This window comes from Notolabrus celidotus, chromosome 3 (genome assembly GCF_009762535.1).
Source record: "Notolabrus celidotus isolate fNotCel1 chromosome 3, fNotCel1.pri, whole genome shotgun sequence".
Classification (NCBI taxonomy): domain Eukaryota; kingdom Metazoa; phylum Chordata; class Actinopteri; order Labriformes; family Labridae; genus Notolabrus; species Notolabrus celidotus.
The window spans coordinates 1357257-1376367 of record NC_048274.1 but is presented as its reverse complement, the minus strand read 5'-3'; the positions used below and the strand labels follow the sequence as shown (position 1 = coordinate 1376367).

Below are 19111 nucleotides of genomic sequence, written 5' to 3'. Positions count from 1 at the left end.
GAGAGAGAGAGAAATAGAGAGAAATAGAGAGAGAGAGAGAGAGAGAGAAATAGAGAGAGAGAGAGAAATAGAGAGAGAGAGAGAGAAATAGAGAGAGAGAGAGAAATAGAGAGAGAGAGAGAGAAAGAGAGAGAGAGAAATAGAGAGAGAGAGAAATAGAGAGAGAGAGAGAAATAGAGAGAGAGAGAGAGAGAGAAATAGAGAGAGAGAGAGAGAAATAGAGAGAAATAGAGAGAGAGAGAAATAGAGAGAGAGAGAAATAGCTTTAATTCTTTCTCTTCTTTCCTTTTTGATAAAGCTTATAGTTAGAGCTGGATCAGGCTTGGACCAGGTCTTAGTTATGCTGCTATAGGCTTAGACTGACACACTGGGATCCTGTCTTTCCCTCTCTCTCCTCTCTGCCTGTCTCTCACTTTAACTCTTCCTGTCCCATTAAAGTTACTAACCATAGACCTTTCTGGAGTCCCTGAGCTCCCTTGTCTCGTAGGTTCCTCTGGATCTCTGCTGCTGTGGACGTGCCAGACTCCAGCTGCTACAACTACTACTATCCGTCTCCCCACTATCATCTCTCTCTCTCTCTTCATCTCCCTCTATCCCTCTCTCCAACACGGTCTCAGCAGATGTGTGTCTAACATGAGTCTGGTCCTGCTGGAGGTTTCTGCCTGTTAAAGGAAGTTTGTCCTTGCCACTGTAACTTGAAGGCTTTTCAACAGACGTAGGTTGTGAAAATCAGCATCATGTTCTTGTATCTTTTATTCACTACAGAAACCTAAGAGCATTAAACTCCTGATTTACTTAAACTGGCTGATTAACACACATGCAAACAAGTAAATAAAGAGTGTACCAGCTTTCTTGGTCTCATTGGGAATGTTTCAGTCTTGAATAAAACACCTCTCCACAGAAAATCTCTTTTAAGGTTGTTTTTATTTACATAAATATTTCAAGTGGGTTTGTTCAGGTGGGTTTGGGGATCCCAAAATGACTCAGACAGATCTGGTGATGAAACACGGGGGCATTATTTCTTCTCAGGGGCCTCTCCAGCCTCCAGTTTAGCCGGGGCCTCTTTGGACTCCCTGTGTGCGGGGAAAACCTCCCAGGGTGTGTTCAGGTCAAACTTCCTGAACTCCTGCGACAGCTCGACGGGCTCGGCCACCACACGCTTCATCTCGTCATCGTAACGCACCTGAGGAGGGAACGCGCTCTGTTAGCTCATCTTTAAATCTTAAGTCTGAGTGTATCTGAGGTTCCGATTATTAAAACATCTCAAAGGCTGAAGAAATGGAAATGTGCCAATTAAAGAACATCACTGAGTCATTCTCGTGATGATGTCCGGACCACATGATGCATTTTTAAAAAGCAGATTCATTATTCAGCCTTTGAGGAAATCGAAGCCGCCTCTGAAATGATTCTTTCTTGGCTCAAACTTAAAAAGGATTTCTCAAAGCTTGAGGGATCCCTGAACTCATTATCACGAGCTCGATAAATAAAGGAGTGAAAAACAAACAGAGGTTCACATCCTTAACGTCAGGGCACAGCTTCCCTCCCACCGGTCTCACTGACATCCTGCCAACATGTTTATTTTTAGAACGACACGAATGAATAACACGCTGATGATGACGCTGAAGGAGGCCGGACGAGCTCACCTCCACGTATCCAGAGAGGGGGAAGTCCTTCCTGAAGGGGTGACCCTCGAAACCGTAGTCTGTGAGGATGCGCCTCAGGTCCGGGTGGTTGGCGAAGAACACACCGAACATGTCCCATACCTGCAGAAACACACACGTTAGCACACATAGATCCTCTATTTGTATCTGTGAGAAGAGAGTTCTGGGATTTTAGATCTGGATTTCATCAGCTGGCATGAGTTTGAATGCTTACAGTAAAGGATGCTGCATTCTAGAGTGGCCCAGAACATAAGCACTGACCCTCTCTGTTTGGTGTAATACAACTCTTCATCCTGCTTTTATTCTTTTGCTGATATCTACCAACCCCTGAACTCCTCTCTCAGCTGAACACAGAAAGATGACACCTTTCTCATGCTCGTGCTGATTCAAAGTGGAGACGAGTGCTTCCAAAATGTACGGGGTGAAGTCAGGAGCAACTTGTTGATAAAACTATGTTATCAGAATCAATGACAGAAGAGAGCAGTGCTGTATTTAAGGGACCAGCCCACATATTGTCTGGAGTCAGTGGCTGAGAGGAGGTTGATGGACAAACTGAGAGCCATCCTGGACAACCCCTCTCACCCTCTCCATGATGAGCTGTGGCTGATGGGGAGCTCGTTCAGTCAGCGCATCATTCCACCACGGTGCAAGACTGAACGCTTCAGGCGCTCCTTTGTGCCCACCACCATCAGACTGTTGAACAGTAATGGAGGCCACAGACTGCACCATGCTGACCACTGACCACTTTTTTATCTTATTTTGTACTTATTGAAACTTCTTTCTTGATTGTACTTATGTCTGGGTTGCTGTAACAACTGAATTTCCCCCCTGGGGGATCAATAAAGTAATATCTTATCTTATCTTATCTTATCTTATCTTATTGTTAACGCTGAATACAGAGAGTAGTCCCGGTTGAGCTGCACAGTGCTTTTGGAAACCAAAAAACACCAGATCTCAGCACCCGTCTCTACCTCGTCATGTTTTTGTTTTGCCAGGGAGAGGCTCTGAATGTCATAACCGGTATATGTAAAGTTTGTGGACACTTAAAATGATGCTTTTAGTCATGCAGAGACTCACTGCCCTGAAGGTTCTTCACAGCCTGTTTCATAGCTGTAGGTTGAAGTTATCTAGTGGGGCAGTTTGAAAGCTTTTTTGTATGTTAAAGTCATTTAAGCCCAAAATATCTTAAAGGGGCCCATGTCTGCCCAAAAGGTAAAGCAGAGAATAAAAATGGTAGAAGTCAGCAGTCTAAACGTCCCACAACTTCAAATCTGTCCGTTCCTGGTCTGTACGCTGCTCTGCCCAGATTTAAAGCAGTCCTCTACGTGAGGTCCTGCACATTCAGAAGTGTATTTGTGCCCCTGTTTCATCTTTTTGAGTCACAGCTAAGTAAACAGTGTCACAAATCTTGGTCCTGGTCCTGCATGCTTGGACTCACCTCCCTCTCGTACCAGTTGGCAGCCTTGTGGACCGACACCGCAGAGTCCACGGGTGTTAACTCGTCCGTGTACGTCTTTATGCGGATTCGAGTGTTGTAGCGTAGAGACATCAGACTGTAAACGATCTGTGAAGCAGCAGACATAATTAATCACAACGAAGGCATTCAGACAGCTTTATGAGACCATATGAATCTCCGATTATCTTTGTTTAAATGTGACCATAAAACAGGACTTTAAAGCTCCTGTGAGGAACTTTCTGTTTGTGTTGACTTTGGCGCCCCCCTGTGGACTAAGTGATCTTGCTTATTTTGTCCCGTACATCTGTAAATGATGTTATCTCCTCCTGCTTTCAACTAACAGTCAACTATTTCACTCATTAAGAATATTTACTGCAGAAAAAGGGTTTTTCTTGACATGCTGTCAATCACCTCATCTGACACCTACCCTCTCACAGCGATTCAGGCTTTAAAATAACAAAACAGAAATGATCAATGCCTTTTCAAACAATCTTGTTTGCTTTTCTTGGTCATAAAGAGGCATCACTGTTCATTTCAGTCCATTTCATTACCACTCAAAAACTCCTCACAGGAGCTTTAAGGGGAGAGTGTGAGCATCAACCAGTCCTAGAAGAACTGGTAGTTCAGTGTGAAATTAAAGCTCATGATTGTTACAGAGTAGCTTCAGGCATTCATTAAAATCACAGTCATCATGTTTTATTTACTCCAGAGAGAGAAACAGTCAGATATATCTCAGTACTTCCGTCTTACGGCTGGATTCTCTTCACAGTTCGATCATTTTGTGTCTTAAAAAGTCATGACAGTTACCTCAAAGCGGTTCTGCCGTGACGGGATGTCGACAGCTGTCAGGTCGATCATGTTCCTGAACTGAGCGTTGGTGTGGTCCCTCATGAAGGTCAGTACAGGGATGACTCCATCAGGGTGGATCATCACCTCCAGCTCGTTATAACAGGTCACCTACGCACAAACCAACACACCTTTAAAGACATCTGCAGGTCTGTCATCGTCACCAATGAGATTACTTCACTTGTGTCAGCCTGATTCTGCAGACAACTAGCTTTTAAATAACTGAGGCATCTTAGCTGACTTAAACATTCATTATGCTCACAAACATTAAATCATGCTCACTAAAACTTTCTCCGTCATTTAAGAGGAAGATTACCGACCTGGACCTGCTGGACGTATTTGGGCATCATCTCTGACACGTACTCCCCGAACACTGTCAGCTGGTTGTGAGTGACGGCATCCTTGGGCCTGACGGTGGCTGCAGAGGACGGAGGAGAGACGAGGTCCATGAGAAGTCAGTAACACGGTGATCACTAGTTTCTAAAGCGTTGTGCTCCACGTTAACAGAACACTGAGATTCAGTCTGACACGGCTGTACCTGACATTTTGAGACTGATGGGGCAATGAGAAAATAATGATTCCTCCAGTCAGCCTTTATATCAACAGTTTCTTAACTTACATTTATTAAAGTCAGTGAGGATCAAATTTGTACCTCTGATTTAAGGTTACAGTCACAGAGCCACATATTCATGATCAATGGCTGTTAAAGCACAAAGTATTCAGCAGACTGCTCTGACTATATGGATCTAAAATTACATCTTAGCTGCAGGACAAAGACTTTTTACTGAGCGTGTGATGTCATTTCTAATAATTACCTAATTGAATATTTGTGAATAGTTATCAGTGACTATCCAATAGTATTTTTGCCTGAGACTCCCATAAATACTAACTATAGCTGTAAGACCTGACCGTGGTGAAAGTTAAGGCCAGGTAGGAGGACATGAAAAGGGTTCCTTTGCACCTGTTTACATTACATGTCATATCTAAAGGCTCCCTCAGATGTATTTGTATGCTTATAAGCTTTCTCTCTGTTACCATCCCCTTCATCACACAGGACCAAGCGGCAACCTCCGGTCTAAAAATATGAATCAATGCGGAAGTGTTAAAAGCTGCAGTTCATCGAGGATCCGCTTGAGGCTGGCTCCGAAAGTACCGGACGTCACATACACACGAATGGGAAAAAGACGATCTTTGCAGCATTAATAAACATGTTTACAGCCTGGTACAAAAGATGAGTGTAGTCTGGACAGCTCATTTCTCGATGTCCTATCACTGTGAGGGGGGGTGAATTTTTTCTAATTCAGCAATTTCGAAGATATTGAGATTACTAGTCTTCCAATGAGAGGCACAGCTGCCTGCAGGAACACTGCAGCTATTGGCTAGGAGGCTCAAAGCCCGCCTCTTTACGTCACACTGGCTCGACAGAAGCAATATGGCTGCCGCAGCCGATTGGCTTCAAAATGGCGTTCAGAAACAGATGGGTGACGTCACGGATACTACGTCCATATTTATACAATATATGCACAGGACCCATCACTGAGACCTGATTCTGTCACTTTTAGATGTGCGTTACCTGACTTGAAACACGGTTAAAGCTGCTGTTGGTAGGAATGGTGTAAAATATGTTACTTTTTTTCTGCTGGGTTTGGAGAAAAGGTCATAATGCCGATCTGTACTCATCGGTAAGTGGAGTAATTTGAGACTGCTGCAAAATCCCTGCGTTTTCCAATGCCTTTGTTTTAAGCAATGTTAATATTCCCCTTGTTCCCGTTATGACGGACCAATCATAGCTAATCTCCAATCCTCTGTCCTGATTGGTTAAGGGGTGTCCCCTATACATCCTCTGATTGGTTATGAGTCCGGCACTATCATGGCTGCACACGCCGATCTGTGTTGGGGGGCCAAGAGGAAATCTGGTTGGGAGGGATAGTGTTGACATTCGAAGTCCCTCTCTCTCAACAGATGTTTACTCTGTGACTACCAACAGCAGCTTTAAGTCTCAGCTTTGGAGGCACAATTCAGCAGCCAAATATGTTATATAAGTTCTAATCCTGCCTGGGTGGAAATATCTGGAACAAGCTTGGTTTGGAGAGAGATCATTGAGCTAACTTATAAAAGCCATGTCTGCAGCATCAGTTGGAGTGTACTCACGGGCTGTCTCAGTGGTGGTGCTCTGCAGCCTGGCCTGCTGCTGGAGGAGACATGAAGTCTTTGCAACTGTAAAAAACAGAGGAGTGTAAACACACCACAGACACCTGAGCTGCACGTTAACTAACATTATATACACAAAACACAGAGTCAGTCAAAGGAAAGTAAGTCTGGTATCCTCTCTGAGAACATAGCTGTGTCTTAATGTTGTCTTACTAAAGTCCATTAATGAGCAGAACGTGTTCATGAAGCCTGTTATTCAAACCACTGGAGGCTAACGTTAGCATTAGCTAGCTCGAAGGTCAAACAGGAAACATTTGATGATTATAAATGAGACAGCGTCGATTTAAAAGAGGAGTGGATGTAAACAGAACCAGAAAGCACCCTGTGATAAACAGATACATGTAATTAATGTGAGATTAGAGTCTTCTTACTGTTATAACTCCTTCCAAGTCCTCCGCGGACAAACCGCATAAACGAGGCCGCCATGTTGGATCTGCTGTCTGCAGAGAAACAGACTGTTGGTCCTCTATCGCCCCCTGCTGGTCGGAGGAGGAATCTGTTATAAGGATGTAAATACAAAACGTGCTTCTAAATTGAAGCTCATAGTTCAATGTATTAAAGTAGGAATGGAAATTAGACATTCAAGACTTCTTTTTTAGAAACTGAAGCTTTTAAATCAGAAGATTTTTCATAATATAATTTCAGAGTCGGCCCTGACTGTCTTGGTGACCTAGGCAAGATTTCAAATGATGCCCCTTGTATTGTAACAAACTCCACCAACTAACACATCACATATACACAAAACTGACAGCCTACTGCTGTGGACGTGCCAGACTCCAGCTGCTACAACTCCTACTATCCATCTCCCCACTATCATCTCTCTCTCTCTTCATCTCCCTCTCTCCCTCTCTCCAACAGGATCTCAGCAGAGGTGTGTCTAACATAAGTCTGGTCCTGCTGGGAGGTAGAACCTTCAGATATCAGGCCCCTTTCCTTTGGAATCATCCACCAGTCAAGGTCCGGGAGGCAGACACCCTCTCTACTTTTAAGAGTAGGCTTCAAACTTTCCTTTTTGATAAAGCTTATAGTTAGAGCTGGATCAGGCTTGGACCAGGTCTTAGTTATGCTGCTATAGGCTTAGACTGCCACACTGGGATCCTGTCTTTCCCTCTCTCTCCTCTCTCTGCCTGTCTCTCACTTTAACTCTTCCTGTCCCATTAAAGTTAATAACCATAGACCTTTCTGGAGTCCCTGAGCTCCCTTGTCTCGTAGGTTCCTCTGGATCTCTGCTGTAGATTCCTTTTTGGGGTCTGTTATTCATCCTTTCTTTCTTTCTTTCTTTCTTTCTTTCATTTCTGCTTTCATGCTTTCTTTACTTCTTTCTCTTTTTTCCTTTTTTATTTCTTCTTTCTTTCTTTCTTTCATTCCATACTTCTTTCTTTCTTCATCCTTTATGTCTCCTTTTCTTATCCCATCCATTCCTTTCTTCATTCCTTCACCATTTATTCTCCTCTTTGTCTTTCCTCTGGTCTCCCTCTCTTTTCTTAGACCTTTCTGGAGTCCCTGAGCTCCCTTGTCTCGTAGGTTCCTCTGGATCTCTGCCGTATATTCTTTTTTGGGGTCTGTTATTCATCCTTTCTTTTCTTCTTTCTTTCTTTCTTTCTTTCTCTTCTTCATCTCCCTCTATCCCTCTCTCCAACTCGATCTCAGCAGATGTGTGTCTAACATGAGTCTGGTCCTGCTGGAGGCAAGTTTGTCCTTGCCACTGTAACTTGCTAAATGCTGCAAAGTGCTCTGCTCATGGTGGATTAAGATGAGATCAGACTGAGTCCTATCTGTAAGATGGGACTGGATCTGATCCAGTCTTGATGTTGGGTCTTTGTTAGTAATAGAACATAGAGTACGGTCTAGACCTGCTCTGTTTGGAAAGGGTCTGAGGAGAACGTATGTTGGGATTTGGTGCTGTATGAATAAAGATTGATTGAAACGAAGTTAATGGTCAAAGTGGCTTTCAGGTTCTGGTCTTTCACTTGATTGCACTTCCTAAAGCGTGGACTTGGCTCCTTTTAATCTCTGGCTGAAATGGATTTGAACAAGCAGAGCTTTGCCGTCAGATTATCGTCTTAATCAATCCTGTAAGATCAGAACAGCTGCATGTACATGGATCAACATATAGCTGCACATATTGAAAAGAAAAGACCACCAGACTGTATTTATCTCACAAGTTTTATTTAAAATCAAAGTCTTCTGTTAAATAAAACATGTACACACAGCAACCATTCATACTAAACTATGAAATGAAACATCTCCTTCTCTGTGTGCCTCAGCACTCAGACTTCACCCCACACCCTGCAACCATTAAATAGAGTGTTTTGATGGTTTTCATCATGAACCGTGTTGCAAAGGGTTTTTGCAAAGCTGGAACAGAGCGACCTGTGGAGTAATCAAACTCTTCTAAGGTTCAGAGGTTTTAAAAAGTTTCCAAGTGTTTACATTCCTTCCACATAATTCTGAGCTTTAAGAACTCAAAGAACGAGAAGGAAATCTGCTGGTCAGGCACATAAAGGACAGAAGCTGCGATTTTGTTTGATGAGATTTAAACAAATCTCTAAAAAGATTCCCTGGAGAAACTGACTTTTCTTTGGAAGCAGATATGACTTTAATCAAATCATGGAAGTCAGTCTTTACCCAGTAAATAAACTTGAACTTGTTTTCATTAAGAATGGAGAAAAGCATCTGCTGGCATTCTCTTCAGTGAGTAAACACAAAGATATGGAGGATTTGTTCCGTCCAGTCATCCGTCTAATGAGGAAATGATGATCTGAGGTTGGACCCTCAGCTTCGCTCTCTCAGCTGGACTGTTCGCACACCTGCTCGTAGTATTTCCTCAGCATCTCCAGCTGAGCAGAGCGCACCAGGATGTGCGGTCGAACAGATGCCAGCTTCTGACAGGCCTCCTCGGGAGTCCAGCAGTGTAACTGTGAGAGGAACCAGTTTCATTAATTTAACAGGTTAGAAATTAAAATGAGCCCTCTTTATCTAAAGTACGTGTAAAAGAGTGCAACAGGAAGACGATAAACTGACCTTGATGAGGTACGCAGCAGCCAGTGTGGCGCTGCGGGAGCGTCCTGCCTTGCAGTGAACGTACACGCTGTTCCCCTGCTCACGGTGCTGCAGCGCAAACTCCACGCCTCGGTGCAAGTTCTCCAGAGAGGGAACGCCGGTGAGATCCACCGTACTCAACCTCAGCTGCTCCACCCCTGCAACCTGCCACTCCTGCAGCAGAACACATCAAAACAACGTCAGCCTGTCTGTGCTAAAGGGTTACAGTCTCTATCTAAGCAGCTCTAAGCATAGCGTTATGTTTGCATTTACAACTCTGTGGTGTTTCAGTGTCACGTCCAGTCAAAACAATCCATAGCTGCACCTCACAATGATTTTATAACAGGATCATCTCACATTATGTTGTAAAGTAATGCAACAGAAAAAGTGAAACATGTCCCAGAACACAAGACTACATCTTCAGATTGCTTTTTAAGTCCATAAAACAAAGACATCCAGTTTTCTGTGATATATGATAAAGATATAGAGTTTTAAAAAAGCTAATTATAGCATTTCTGCAAAGACTGATAACATTCCAGTTATCTTGAAGCTTCTGTTGGGTCACATTTTATTTCCTGTTAGATACTCATGTGAGTTCCTGATCTTGACTGGAGGGAAAAGTGAAGTAATCTCACCTCGGCTGTGTTGCAGAAATATTTGGTCTCGTACATCTCGTTCATGGTGATGACTCCTCGCACGTTTTCTGCTTCCACCAGCTTCAACACAAGAACAGGAAGGAGGACAGAGTCAGAGTCAGAGGTTCTTTCAAATCAATGCAATCACAATGTTTATATGACGTGTGTTGGAGCCATGAATTATCTGTAGTATCTGTTTCCTGAGGGTTAGGTTATTGTTTGTATATTTGTGTTGTTTGTTTATGATGTGGTTTATTGTGTGGTCACATTGATTAGGTAAATATCAGGTCTTATGGTCTTTTAAGACACCTGTTATCTTTAGTTTGGAGTAGGAGAGAGAGGGTGATCACTATTTTTCTTTGATGACTTTAATCATGAGTTTTGTTCACGTTTTCATGAGTTAAACATATTTTTCCCATTTCAGTGAAGTTGCTATAACATTTAAGTTGCATTCATGTGAGTTAGAGAGGAGGATCCACATGAAATTAATGCCTTTATGGCGATTATGGAATAATTTAAGTGACAGAAACAACTTTCTGTGATCACTAGAGACTTATGAAATTACTTAACTGTGTATAAAATCAACAGGCTTTATTTTTCCTCAAAGACTCTTTCTTCTGATTGGCTCATTCTGAAAGACCCTCAAGTTTACACTGAGCTGGGTAGATCAGCATTTTCCACTGATGCCCCTAAATCATGGAATACCCTACAACAGACTTTAAAGTTGATATCCATTCCCACTCTCTTGCAGAGTTTAAGACTTTGATCTCAGACCACTGTGTCTCAAATTATATCTGTTTTGATTCATCTATTGTTTTGTGAGTGATTGTGTGTTTGTTTGTTATTTCTGATGTGCCTGTGATCTCCACGACATTGGAAATGAGGGAAACCTAAATGTGTTTTTGAGAATAAATAAAGGTTTTGAATTGAATTGAATTAGGATGAATGTAACAGTTGCAATTCGTGAGACCTTGTGCATGAAACCTTCAGAATTTAAGATGCTAAACCTAGCTTGGACTTTTGATTCAAGAGATGCATCTATTCTAATAGCTGTTGCTTGTTAATCTACTTTTGACTTATTAAATATATCAAAAACATCTTATTATTATGTTATCACTGCAACCGAATCCTGATCATGCATGCATTATTTCCTCATGTTATTGTTTTCACAGTTCAACATGGTGTTGATGTTAGAGCTGCACCCAATTTCATCATTCCTGCTTATAGCATGTGCAATAAATCCATCACTAAAGTCTGAGTTTGTTGTAATTTAATACAACAATAACCTTGAATAATCACTTCCTGTCTTTACTTCTTCTATGGCCAAACTTTTGCACTATTTAGATGCAGTCATGTAAAGTTAAAGGAAGCTATCAGATACCTTAACATTCATTGGTGCAAATTTAGTGCTGAAAATAACCCTGAACAGCAAATGCATCTTTAACTGTGAGTTAAATCTAATATGCACAGACTGGTTTAACATCCCATATTTGTCTGATGTCGTGCAGGTTTCATACTTGGTCAATAAAGCTGATTCTAATGATGTTGTCATTGCAGCCAGTTTCATAATTCTGGCTTAATAACCCAATTATTAAGACTTAGCATTAATAATTCCCTCTCACGCCTTATTTTGTTTCCCCATAATTAAAACTGTACATTTAAATAAATGACCTTTAAAGAGTCAGACTGCAACAGGACAGAAACTATCACCATGCACATGAAACAGCAGGTATTAAGTTCTAATGTCCAGGTAACTTCACCTGTAGGTTACACTCATTGGTTACACTGAGAGAGAAGCAGACAGAGGACTGTGGATACTGGTCTAAGAGAGGCGGTCTGACCTGTTTCGTCATGGACCTGAACGGAAGAGCTCCCAGGACCACGGTCTCGTCCACTCGGTCGAACCACCGTCGTGAGGAGACCTTCTCCAGGGCGACATTGTAGGCTAAGGTCGGGTAGAAGAGCAGCCGGGCTAACGCTCCGGACATGACTGAGCTTCCTGTTCTTAAAGTCTGAAGGAAAGAGACTTTAGAGTCTGTTACTGTCTGAGACTACTCACCTTACTGAGAGGTGTGTTTGAAGTCTCACATGTTAACAGGTTCACATGTTTTAAATACTTTCACGGTTCCTCCCCGTTTGTTCCGGAACGACAGGACTTCCGGGTTGAATCCTTCAAAGTAAAATCGGTTTTTTTTTTAAACTTTTTTTTTAATTATTTATTTTTGTTTAATTTGTTGACACTCTATAGCTGTGTCTCAAGCTATAGAGTGTTGTATTACTTTTGATTAAAAATATAAAATCACAAAGACGATCATAAGAGTCTCCTGGTTAAGGCCCCAGCCAGCCACAATCACACAGTGGAAGAATACAATGAAGGAAAGGTTCCACATGGAGAGTACAACTGAGAGATTATGATTAAAAACTGATCTTTTCCAGATAAGGTGGGCACCTGTTGACTTTCTGATTGGCTGATTTGTGATTATTTTATTTTATTTGTTTATTTTTCTTTAAAGTTTACTGTATGGATTTCTATTATTGTTCTAATTACTATTTCCACAATTATTTTGATTTATTAATTCAACTTTTTGTTTATTATTAATATTTTTATTTTACTATTATCATTATTTTGCATGTATGTATGTATTCGCTTGTTTTTTTTTATTATCTTTTATTTATTTATTTTTACTTTCATACTATGGATTAGGTGTTTCCAAATGCCTTTGTTTTGCCTCTGTGTCTAATGGCTGCATTGTTGTTTTTTGACATGTTTGCTGAGTCTAATAAAAATGTTCAAATATATATATATATATATATAAATCATACTGTTTCAATAAAAAAAATATGACTCCAGAAAATTCCTTATATTAATTTTTAAATCATATTGACCTGTTACAATTTTTATGTATGGATTTATGATTAAATATCTGATTATACATCATTCCTGTACGATGAGAATTTATCTTATTTTAATTTCAGGGTCTTTTTTTAACAGATTTTATTTAAGATTTTACATCTTAAATGCATTTTTTGCCTTGTTTATATTTTGTTTAAATGTGGATTTTGTTCTCAAATCAATAAATATGTCTCAAACATTTTTATTTTATTACTTAACCCAGTTTGAACTGTAGAGCAAGTATCATGTTTTCCCCTCAAACTGTCACCTGGCCCTAAAATCAGGACTTTTTGATATTATACGCCAACTTCAATTTTTACATCTGCATTCAGCACCTACCTCTTTCTTAGTCACATATAAAAAATAATAACATTTATTTGTTGAAATGATGAGACACAGATTATAAAGCAGGTGAAGCACTTTATAACTGTGTGCCTAGAAATATGGACAGACAACCTCAGAAAGACCAGTAAGGGATAAGTTTGGGTGCAGGACTTCATCATTGAACGACAGCTGACAGGGACAAGTCAAAGAAAACAGAAGAAGCCAGAAGTCTGAGGGTCACATCACAAATTCAAAGCCCACTGAGACAAAGATATAAGATAACATCAGTGTAACCAACACTGATTGAATTAAAGAGGCGGTTAAATATTTATCCAAAAGGTAAACATTAACATTAAACTACTTTCTGTCAACACTCAGCTTTAATTCTCCTTACCTTGATGATTAAGTTTGAATTAAAGTGGTAGTTTTTTTATGTTGACTTCCTTTTATGTTTTATGAAATATTGCTTTGCACATCCTCAGTGACTCCAAAAGAATCTAGCTTTAATTTTCAGAGATTAGCCGCTTTATTTCACTCTATATTCTCTTCATCAGCGTCCAGCAGATAAACCTCAAACACTTCTAATCCCAGGAATGTGCAGACAGAGGTGAGAGAGTGACGGAGGATTAGTTATCTGACATTTTATTGAAAAAGCTAAAGCTTGCCCAAAAGTATGTGAGTAAATTAAGTTATTATCTTCACAATCATCTTTTAAAAAGATGTTTTTTTTGTCTTAAACAAATATATAGAGGGGGAAAAAATACACTGATCAGTTTTGGTCAAGTGAGAAAGCATTTATTATATTTTGACAAGCTTTTCCAAGTGATTGAACTATTTTCAGAGTATAAAGCAAAAATCAGGTTTGACACAATGTCTGTTTGAACAGCTAACAGACCGTCAAACAGTCCTACAGAGAGAAAGAGTGGATACAGAAATATATACACAACACATACGAATATAAAAACAGATCTGGATGAAACAGTGAGTGTGCACTGTGATATATCTCATGAATAAAAAAAGTGCAAAGTACTTATAATACATTTGGCCTGTCACCCCGGATTGCATAACTTCCTTTAGTTTAAACGTGCAGTCAAAGATCCCCACAACATTTAACACATCAACACATTCAGAGGGCCAAAGTAGTGTTAGGTTAACTCATGATACACACACGTTTTAGTGACACACACTCAGCATCTGAACACAGCTGCTCCTCTGTTCATCTCCAGTAACACTTAATATATTATTACCTTCATTTACATTTAAAAGCAGGGCGCAGGGGAAAGTAGACATCCCCTTGGGAGGGAATCAGAACTTAAAAAGGACGACGATGATTCTGCTGCGGTGACCTTCAGAGCGGAGAGGTCAGAGGTTGGTGGAGGTGGAGTTCAGGATGTCGTGCTGGATCTTGGCGTTGGAGGCTTTGGACAGGTCTCGCTGTGGAGATGAACGAGCAGAGGTTGAGTACTCAAGTTTAATGTGACAAAACAATGAAGATACGACTCTAACAAGCAAAGAGGAGCACTGAGCGTCTGACACACTGTGACAGCTGTTAGTGTGGATCATGCTGCATTCGTGTGGTGTCGGACACATCGGAGAAACGAGTTTCTGAGTTGGAAAATGAAACGTGAACGCATGCTCAAGTCGGAGAAACATCTCAGAAACTCTGCTAAGAATTTGGTTCCCCACTTGACATCTTGAATAATAATAATAACAATAATAATAATAATGCATTTTATTTATAGGCGCCTTTCTTGGCACTCAAGGTCACCTTACAACATTAAAAACAAACAGAGTTTAAATAACAAACAGTAAATAAAACACAATTTAAAAAGTTTTAAGTGAATGGACAGAGGAGTTGTGGTCAGATGGAGTAAGCCAGTTTAAACAGATGGGTTTTGAGTTTGGATTTAAAATGTGGGAGTGAGTCAGTATCACGGAGGTCAGGTGGGAGAGAGTTCCAGAGCTGGGGAACTGAGGGTGAGGACGGGTGTGGCAGTATGGAGGAGGTCAGAGAGATATGGAGGGGCGAGGTTGTGTAAGGCAAGGCAAGGCAGCTTTATTTGTATAGCGCATTTCATACACGAGGGCAACTCAATGTGCTTTACATTAAAACATTAAAAGCATTGGAGACATTCAGACAGGCATAAAAGAACACAATTAAAATGACAAATATGATCAAACAGAAAAGAAAAGGAAAATTAGAAATATATTAATTTAAAGTGAGTTAAAATAATCTAAGATAGGAAGGCAGTGGTAAATAAGAAAGTCTTAATCTTTGATTTAAAAGAGGTGAGAGTTGGAGCAGACCTGCAGCTTTCAGGGAGTGTGTTCCAGATATGTGGTGCATAATGACTAAACGCTGCTTCACCATGTTTCCTTCTGACTCTAGGGACTGAAAGCAGACCAGTACCTGATGACCTCAGAGGTCCAGGTGATTCATAAAGTAGTAGCAGATCAGCAATGTATTTTGGGCCTAAACCATTCAGGTCATTATAAACCATCAGCAGGATTTTAAAGTCTATTCTCTGACAGACAGGAAGCCAGTGTAGGGATCTAAGAACTGGAGTGATGTGGTCTACTTTGTTGGTCCTTGTTAGGACTCGAGCAGCAGCATTCTGTATGAGCTGCAGCCGTCTGATGGACTTTTTAGGGAGTCCTGTAAAGACCCCGTTACAGTAGTCTAGTCTGCTAAAGATAAATGCATGGACCAGTTTTTCTGCATCCTGCTGAGACATGAGTCCTTTAATCCTTGATATGTTCTTAAGGTGATAGTAGGCGGACTTTGTAATTGTCTTAATGTGGCTGAAATGAAGGTCTGAGTCTAAGATTACACCAAGGTTTCTGGCTGGTGTATGGATTTGAAGGTGAGGAGAAGTATTTTGTAGTTGATCCGGTGTGTGATGGGGAGCCAGTGGAGCTGTTGCAGGATGGGTGTGATGTGGTGGATGGAGGCGGTGCGTGTGATGATACGGGCGGCTGAATTTTGAACCGGTTGAAGTTTATGGAGGGTTTTGTGTGACAGACCAAACAGAAGGGAGTTGCTTGAAGTCGTATTCGTCATCAACATGTTGGGTAAACAATGTTTTTTATCAACTTTTTGCTCATATGTAATTTGTAAAATGGTATCACCATTAGTTGTTGTTCACATAGAGAGTGACCTAGACTTGTTAGAAGAGTTATTTGTCAACATTTAAATTGTAATTAACCCTTAAAGCTAGGGTTGGGAGTCACAGAAAACTAGCATGAATTTGAATGTAGCATTTCCACAGGACTCCGCCTAGAGGAGGGGACAGGCCTGAGGTCGAGCGAGAGGGGCAGTCAGTAGAGGCAGGGGAAGCAGAGGCAGGAGACGGGGACTAGTGCACCCCGGGGAAATGTACGCTTTGCAGGAGGCGGGCAGAACGGCAGGACGGGATTTGATTGGTTTCATAAATTGGCTCCTGATGGCAGGGATTGGTTGGTGTTTTCCCAGGTTTACTCCGGCTGTAGATAGCAGCTTTTTTCCCCCGTTCTTTTTTAAGAACACTTTATGTATTGATCACCATCAGGACATAAAGATCATTTTAACCAGTATAACAAAAAGTGGATCTAAATCTGACAACCAACCCCAGCTTTAACAACAAGTTAAAGTACTCAAATTTGCCTCAAAGCAGTATTTTAGAATTTATCAGCATCCCACCTTGATTAAACTGTCAGGAAGCATTAAACCCAGCTTTCTGAATTGAAAGCACGTGAACACACCTCAACTCAGAAACTCATGATGAGCTCATGAATGCAGCGTTAGAGATAAGAAACATTACTGGGGAAACTTTATGTGGAAAAGTTTGCATCATGGGTAAAACTATCAAGGTTTCATTTTTGTGAAGTGCTCAAAAAAGGTCAAATCTGATCAAATCTTTGAGTACCCATGTCTCTTGAAGCTGATGTTGCAAACTTTAACCAGCACCTTTAACTACCTTTACATGACATGTGTTTTACTTTTCCATCACAGACAGCATCGTCACACTGAGGTGGACTCGTTAGTGGATGGTAAAAGTTAACTAGAGCAAGATCTTATCTGTGCAATACAGTGCAGAAAGGATGCAGGACAATGCAGTGGAAACATCTGTGCCTCTATCAGAAAAGAAACAGAGGTGGCAAGTGTTTAGGGTGCAAGTATCTGCAGTCTGTGATGGGACTCTTAAAAATGGCAAACTTTCAGTATCTGTCGAGGAAGGAGTCATGATCCTGTTGAGACTGCAGCGTCTATAACTGCAACTTTGAGTCTCATCTCAGAGTCTTAGAGACCTGAATTGTGACAGCAATGAATGGAGAGGCTCTATTTGCACTACCCACTAAATTTGCTGCTATCAAGTGAGAAGAATAACTGCTGTGAAGCAAAGAAACTGAGGAGTCGGACTTCTACATGGCGTCACAGATTTACCTTCATGCTTTACATGCAGTGCAGGGCTGATTCTCCTCTCACTGTGCATGTAATTAAAGCTTTGATTAAAGGCATGCAATCACTGCAAGTTACACGAGGATTAGTCACATTAACACTTAGCTTCAAGGATCCCAAACACACCTCGACTGAACCGATTCAGTGTTGACCAAGTCCCTCTACAATATAAATTTACATCGTTAGCACCCGGTCGTCATCGGACACGAGGAACGTCATGCAGAGCAGAGAGATTGGAGAGAAATTTTCAAATTACCACAAACTCGGAATATGTGCTGGCAACAGAGGTTATGCTGAAGTTAGGCTGAGGACTAGCTGAGTTCAGCAACGCACCACTCAGCGGGGTCCCCTTCGGCCGGAGCTCATTCTCCTTGTCGCAGCCCTTCAGTCGGGGGTTGGGGGGTTTGTTGACGGGAGTTCGTGCTGATGGAGTCTGGAGGAGGAGAAGAGGGGAATCACATCAGAGGAGTGAGACAAACGAGAGGAGTTTGAAAGGTTACGACTGTCAGTCACATATCTCTGCACAGAACATGGCAGATGTTCATTTGTCAGTCTCTAAATCAGGGGTTCCCAAACTTTTCAGCCCATGACCCCAAAAAAATATAGGTGCCAAAGACTCACGACCCCCAGTGTCCCTCAAAGTGATTCAATGTGGCTTCATTTAGCTGGTCTGCAGAAAATGACCCTACCTACATGAGCATGTGTCTGTGTTTCCTGTGCTGTTATGAATTAACCTGCTGCTACTGATGCTTTGATAATTAACTGTTCACTAACTCTAAACTTAGGAGTCATCTGGAGAAAAGAAAGGCAGAAAACTCATTACATTTACTATTTTCAAGGTTTTATTTTGAGTTAAGCTACTATTTTTACTATAAAGGGTCAAATTTACATATTATATTATTATACATTATATATGAGTAATACAAAACCAACAAAGAGAAGAAAAATAAATAAATACAAAATAATAATAATAATAATAATAAAGAAATAATAATTAACACTACAAACAAAAAGGAAGATAAACATGAGAAATAACTCATGAAAAAATAAACAAAAAATAATAATAAATATTTTTAGATAACTTAAAAAAAAAACATTCTTGAAGTCATCTCACTACCCCCAATTTGTGTCTCGCAACCCCCCAGGGGATCCCGACCCACACCTTGGGAACCCCTGCTCTAAATGACCCTTTTTGAGTTATCATAAAGGTGCATTTCGACCAAGAGTTCCAGGGTCTTTTAGCCCCCAGAACTACTTTACCCTGTACTAAAAGGTTCCTCTGCCCCCATTGTTGTCTGTGTTTCGACCGTGGGCTGATGTCCCAGGTAGATTTACGTTCAGCCGAAAGGTCCCAGGACCTTTGAGAAGTACTACCCCAAAGCAGGGGCTTTTCAGGGGGAGATTAACTACCCCTGAACTAAATTTAGACCCTGGTTCCTCCGGTCGAAACGCATGTAGTTCAGGGGTAAAGTCCCTAGTTCCGGGGTAAAGTTCCTGCGGTTGAAAAACGCCTAAGGCTTCGCCGTGAGAAACTCTGTCAGAGCTCTCTACCCATCAAACACAAACAGAACTGCAGAGTTAGACATTAGACGCTGATGAAGCAGC

At 41.1% G+C, this 19111-nt stretch overlaps 3 protein-coding genes across 8 annotated transcripts in view; all 3 read right to left on the bottom strand.

Moving 5' to 3' along the window:
* Positions 1-905: 905 nt before the first annotated feature.
* Positions 906-6698, bottom strand: ndufs3 (NADH:ubiquinone oxidoreductase core subunit S3). The gene is made up of 7 exons (XM_034680946.1): positions 6546-6698; positions 6115-6180; positions 4284-4381; positions 3925-4074; positions 3100-3225; positions 1644-1763; positions 906-1183 (listed from the first exon to the last, which is right to left on the bottom strand). Exons 1-7 carry the CDS (start codon positions 6598-6600, stop codon positions 1016-1018), a joined length of 783 nt encoding a protein of 260 aa, XP_034536837.1. The 5' UTR covers positions 6601-6698; the 3' UTR covers positions 906-1015.
* A 1628-nt stretch (positions 6699-8326) lies between these two features.
* ptpmt1 (protein tyrosine phosphatase mitochondrial 1) lies at positions 8327-12026 on the bottom strand. The gene is made up of 4 exons (XM_034680906.1): positions 11693-12026; positions 9852-9932; positions 9199-9390; positions 8327-9092 (listed from the first exon to the last, which is right to left on the bottom strand). The coding sequence occupies exons 1-4, from the start codon at positions 11837-11839 to the stop codon at positions 8964-8966; spliced, it is 549 nt and encodes a 182-aa protein (XP_034536797.1). The 5' UTR covers positions 11840-12026; the 3' UTR covers positions 8327-8963.
* A 1821-nt stretch (positions 12027-13847) lies between these two features.
* The window catches only part of prc1b (protein regulator of cytokinesis 1b), an 11217-nt gene continuing 5953 nt past the window's right edge, over positions 13848-19111 (bottom strand). Inside the window, exons 13-16 of one of the 6 annotated variants that reach the window (XM_034680611.1) lie at positions 17763-17939; positions 17633-17667; positions 17492-17550; positions 13848-14502 (exon numbers count right to left, since the gene is read on the bottom strand). In XM_034680611.1, coding sequence (XP_034536502.1) covers positions 14417-14502; positions 17492-17550; positions 17633-17667; positions 17763-17939 — 357 coding nt within the window. In that variant the 3' untranslated portion in view covers positions 13848-14416. The remainder of the gene's footprint in view (positions 14503-17491; positions 17551-17632; positions 17668-17762; positions 17940-19111) is intronic. The other 5 variants (XM_034680612.1, XM_034680613.1, XM_034680617.1 and 2 more) reach the window with 5 other exon arrangements.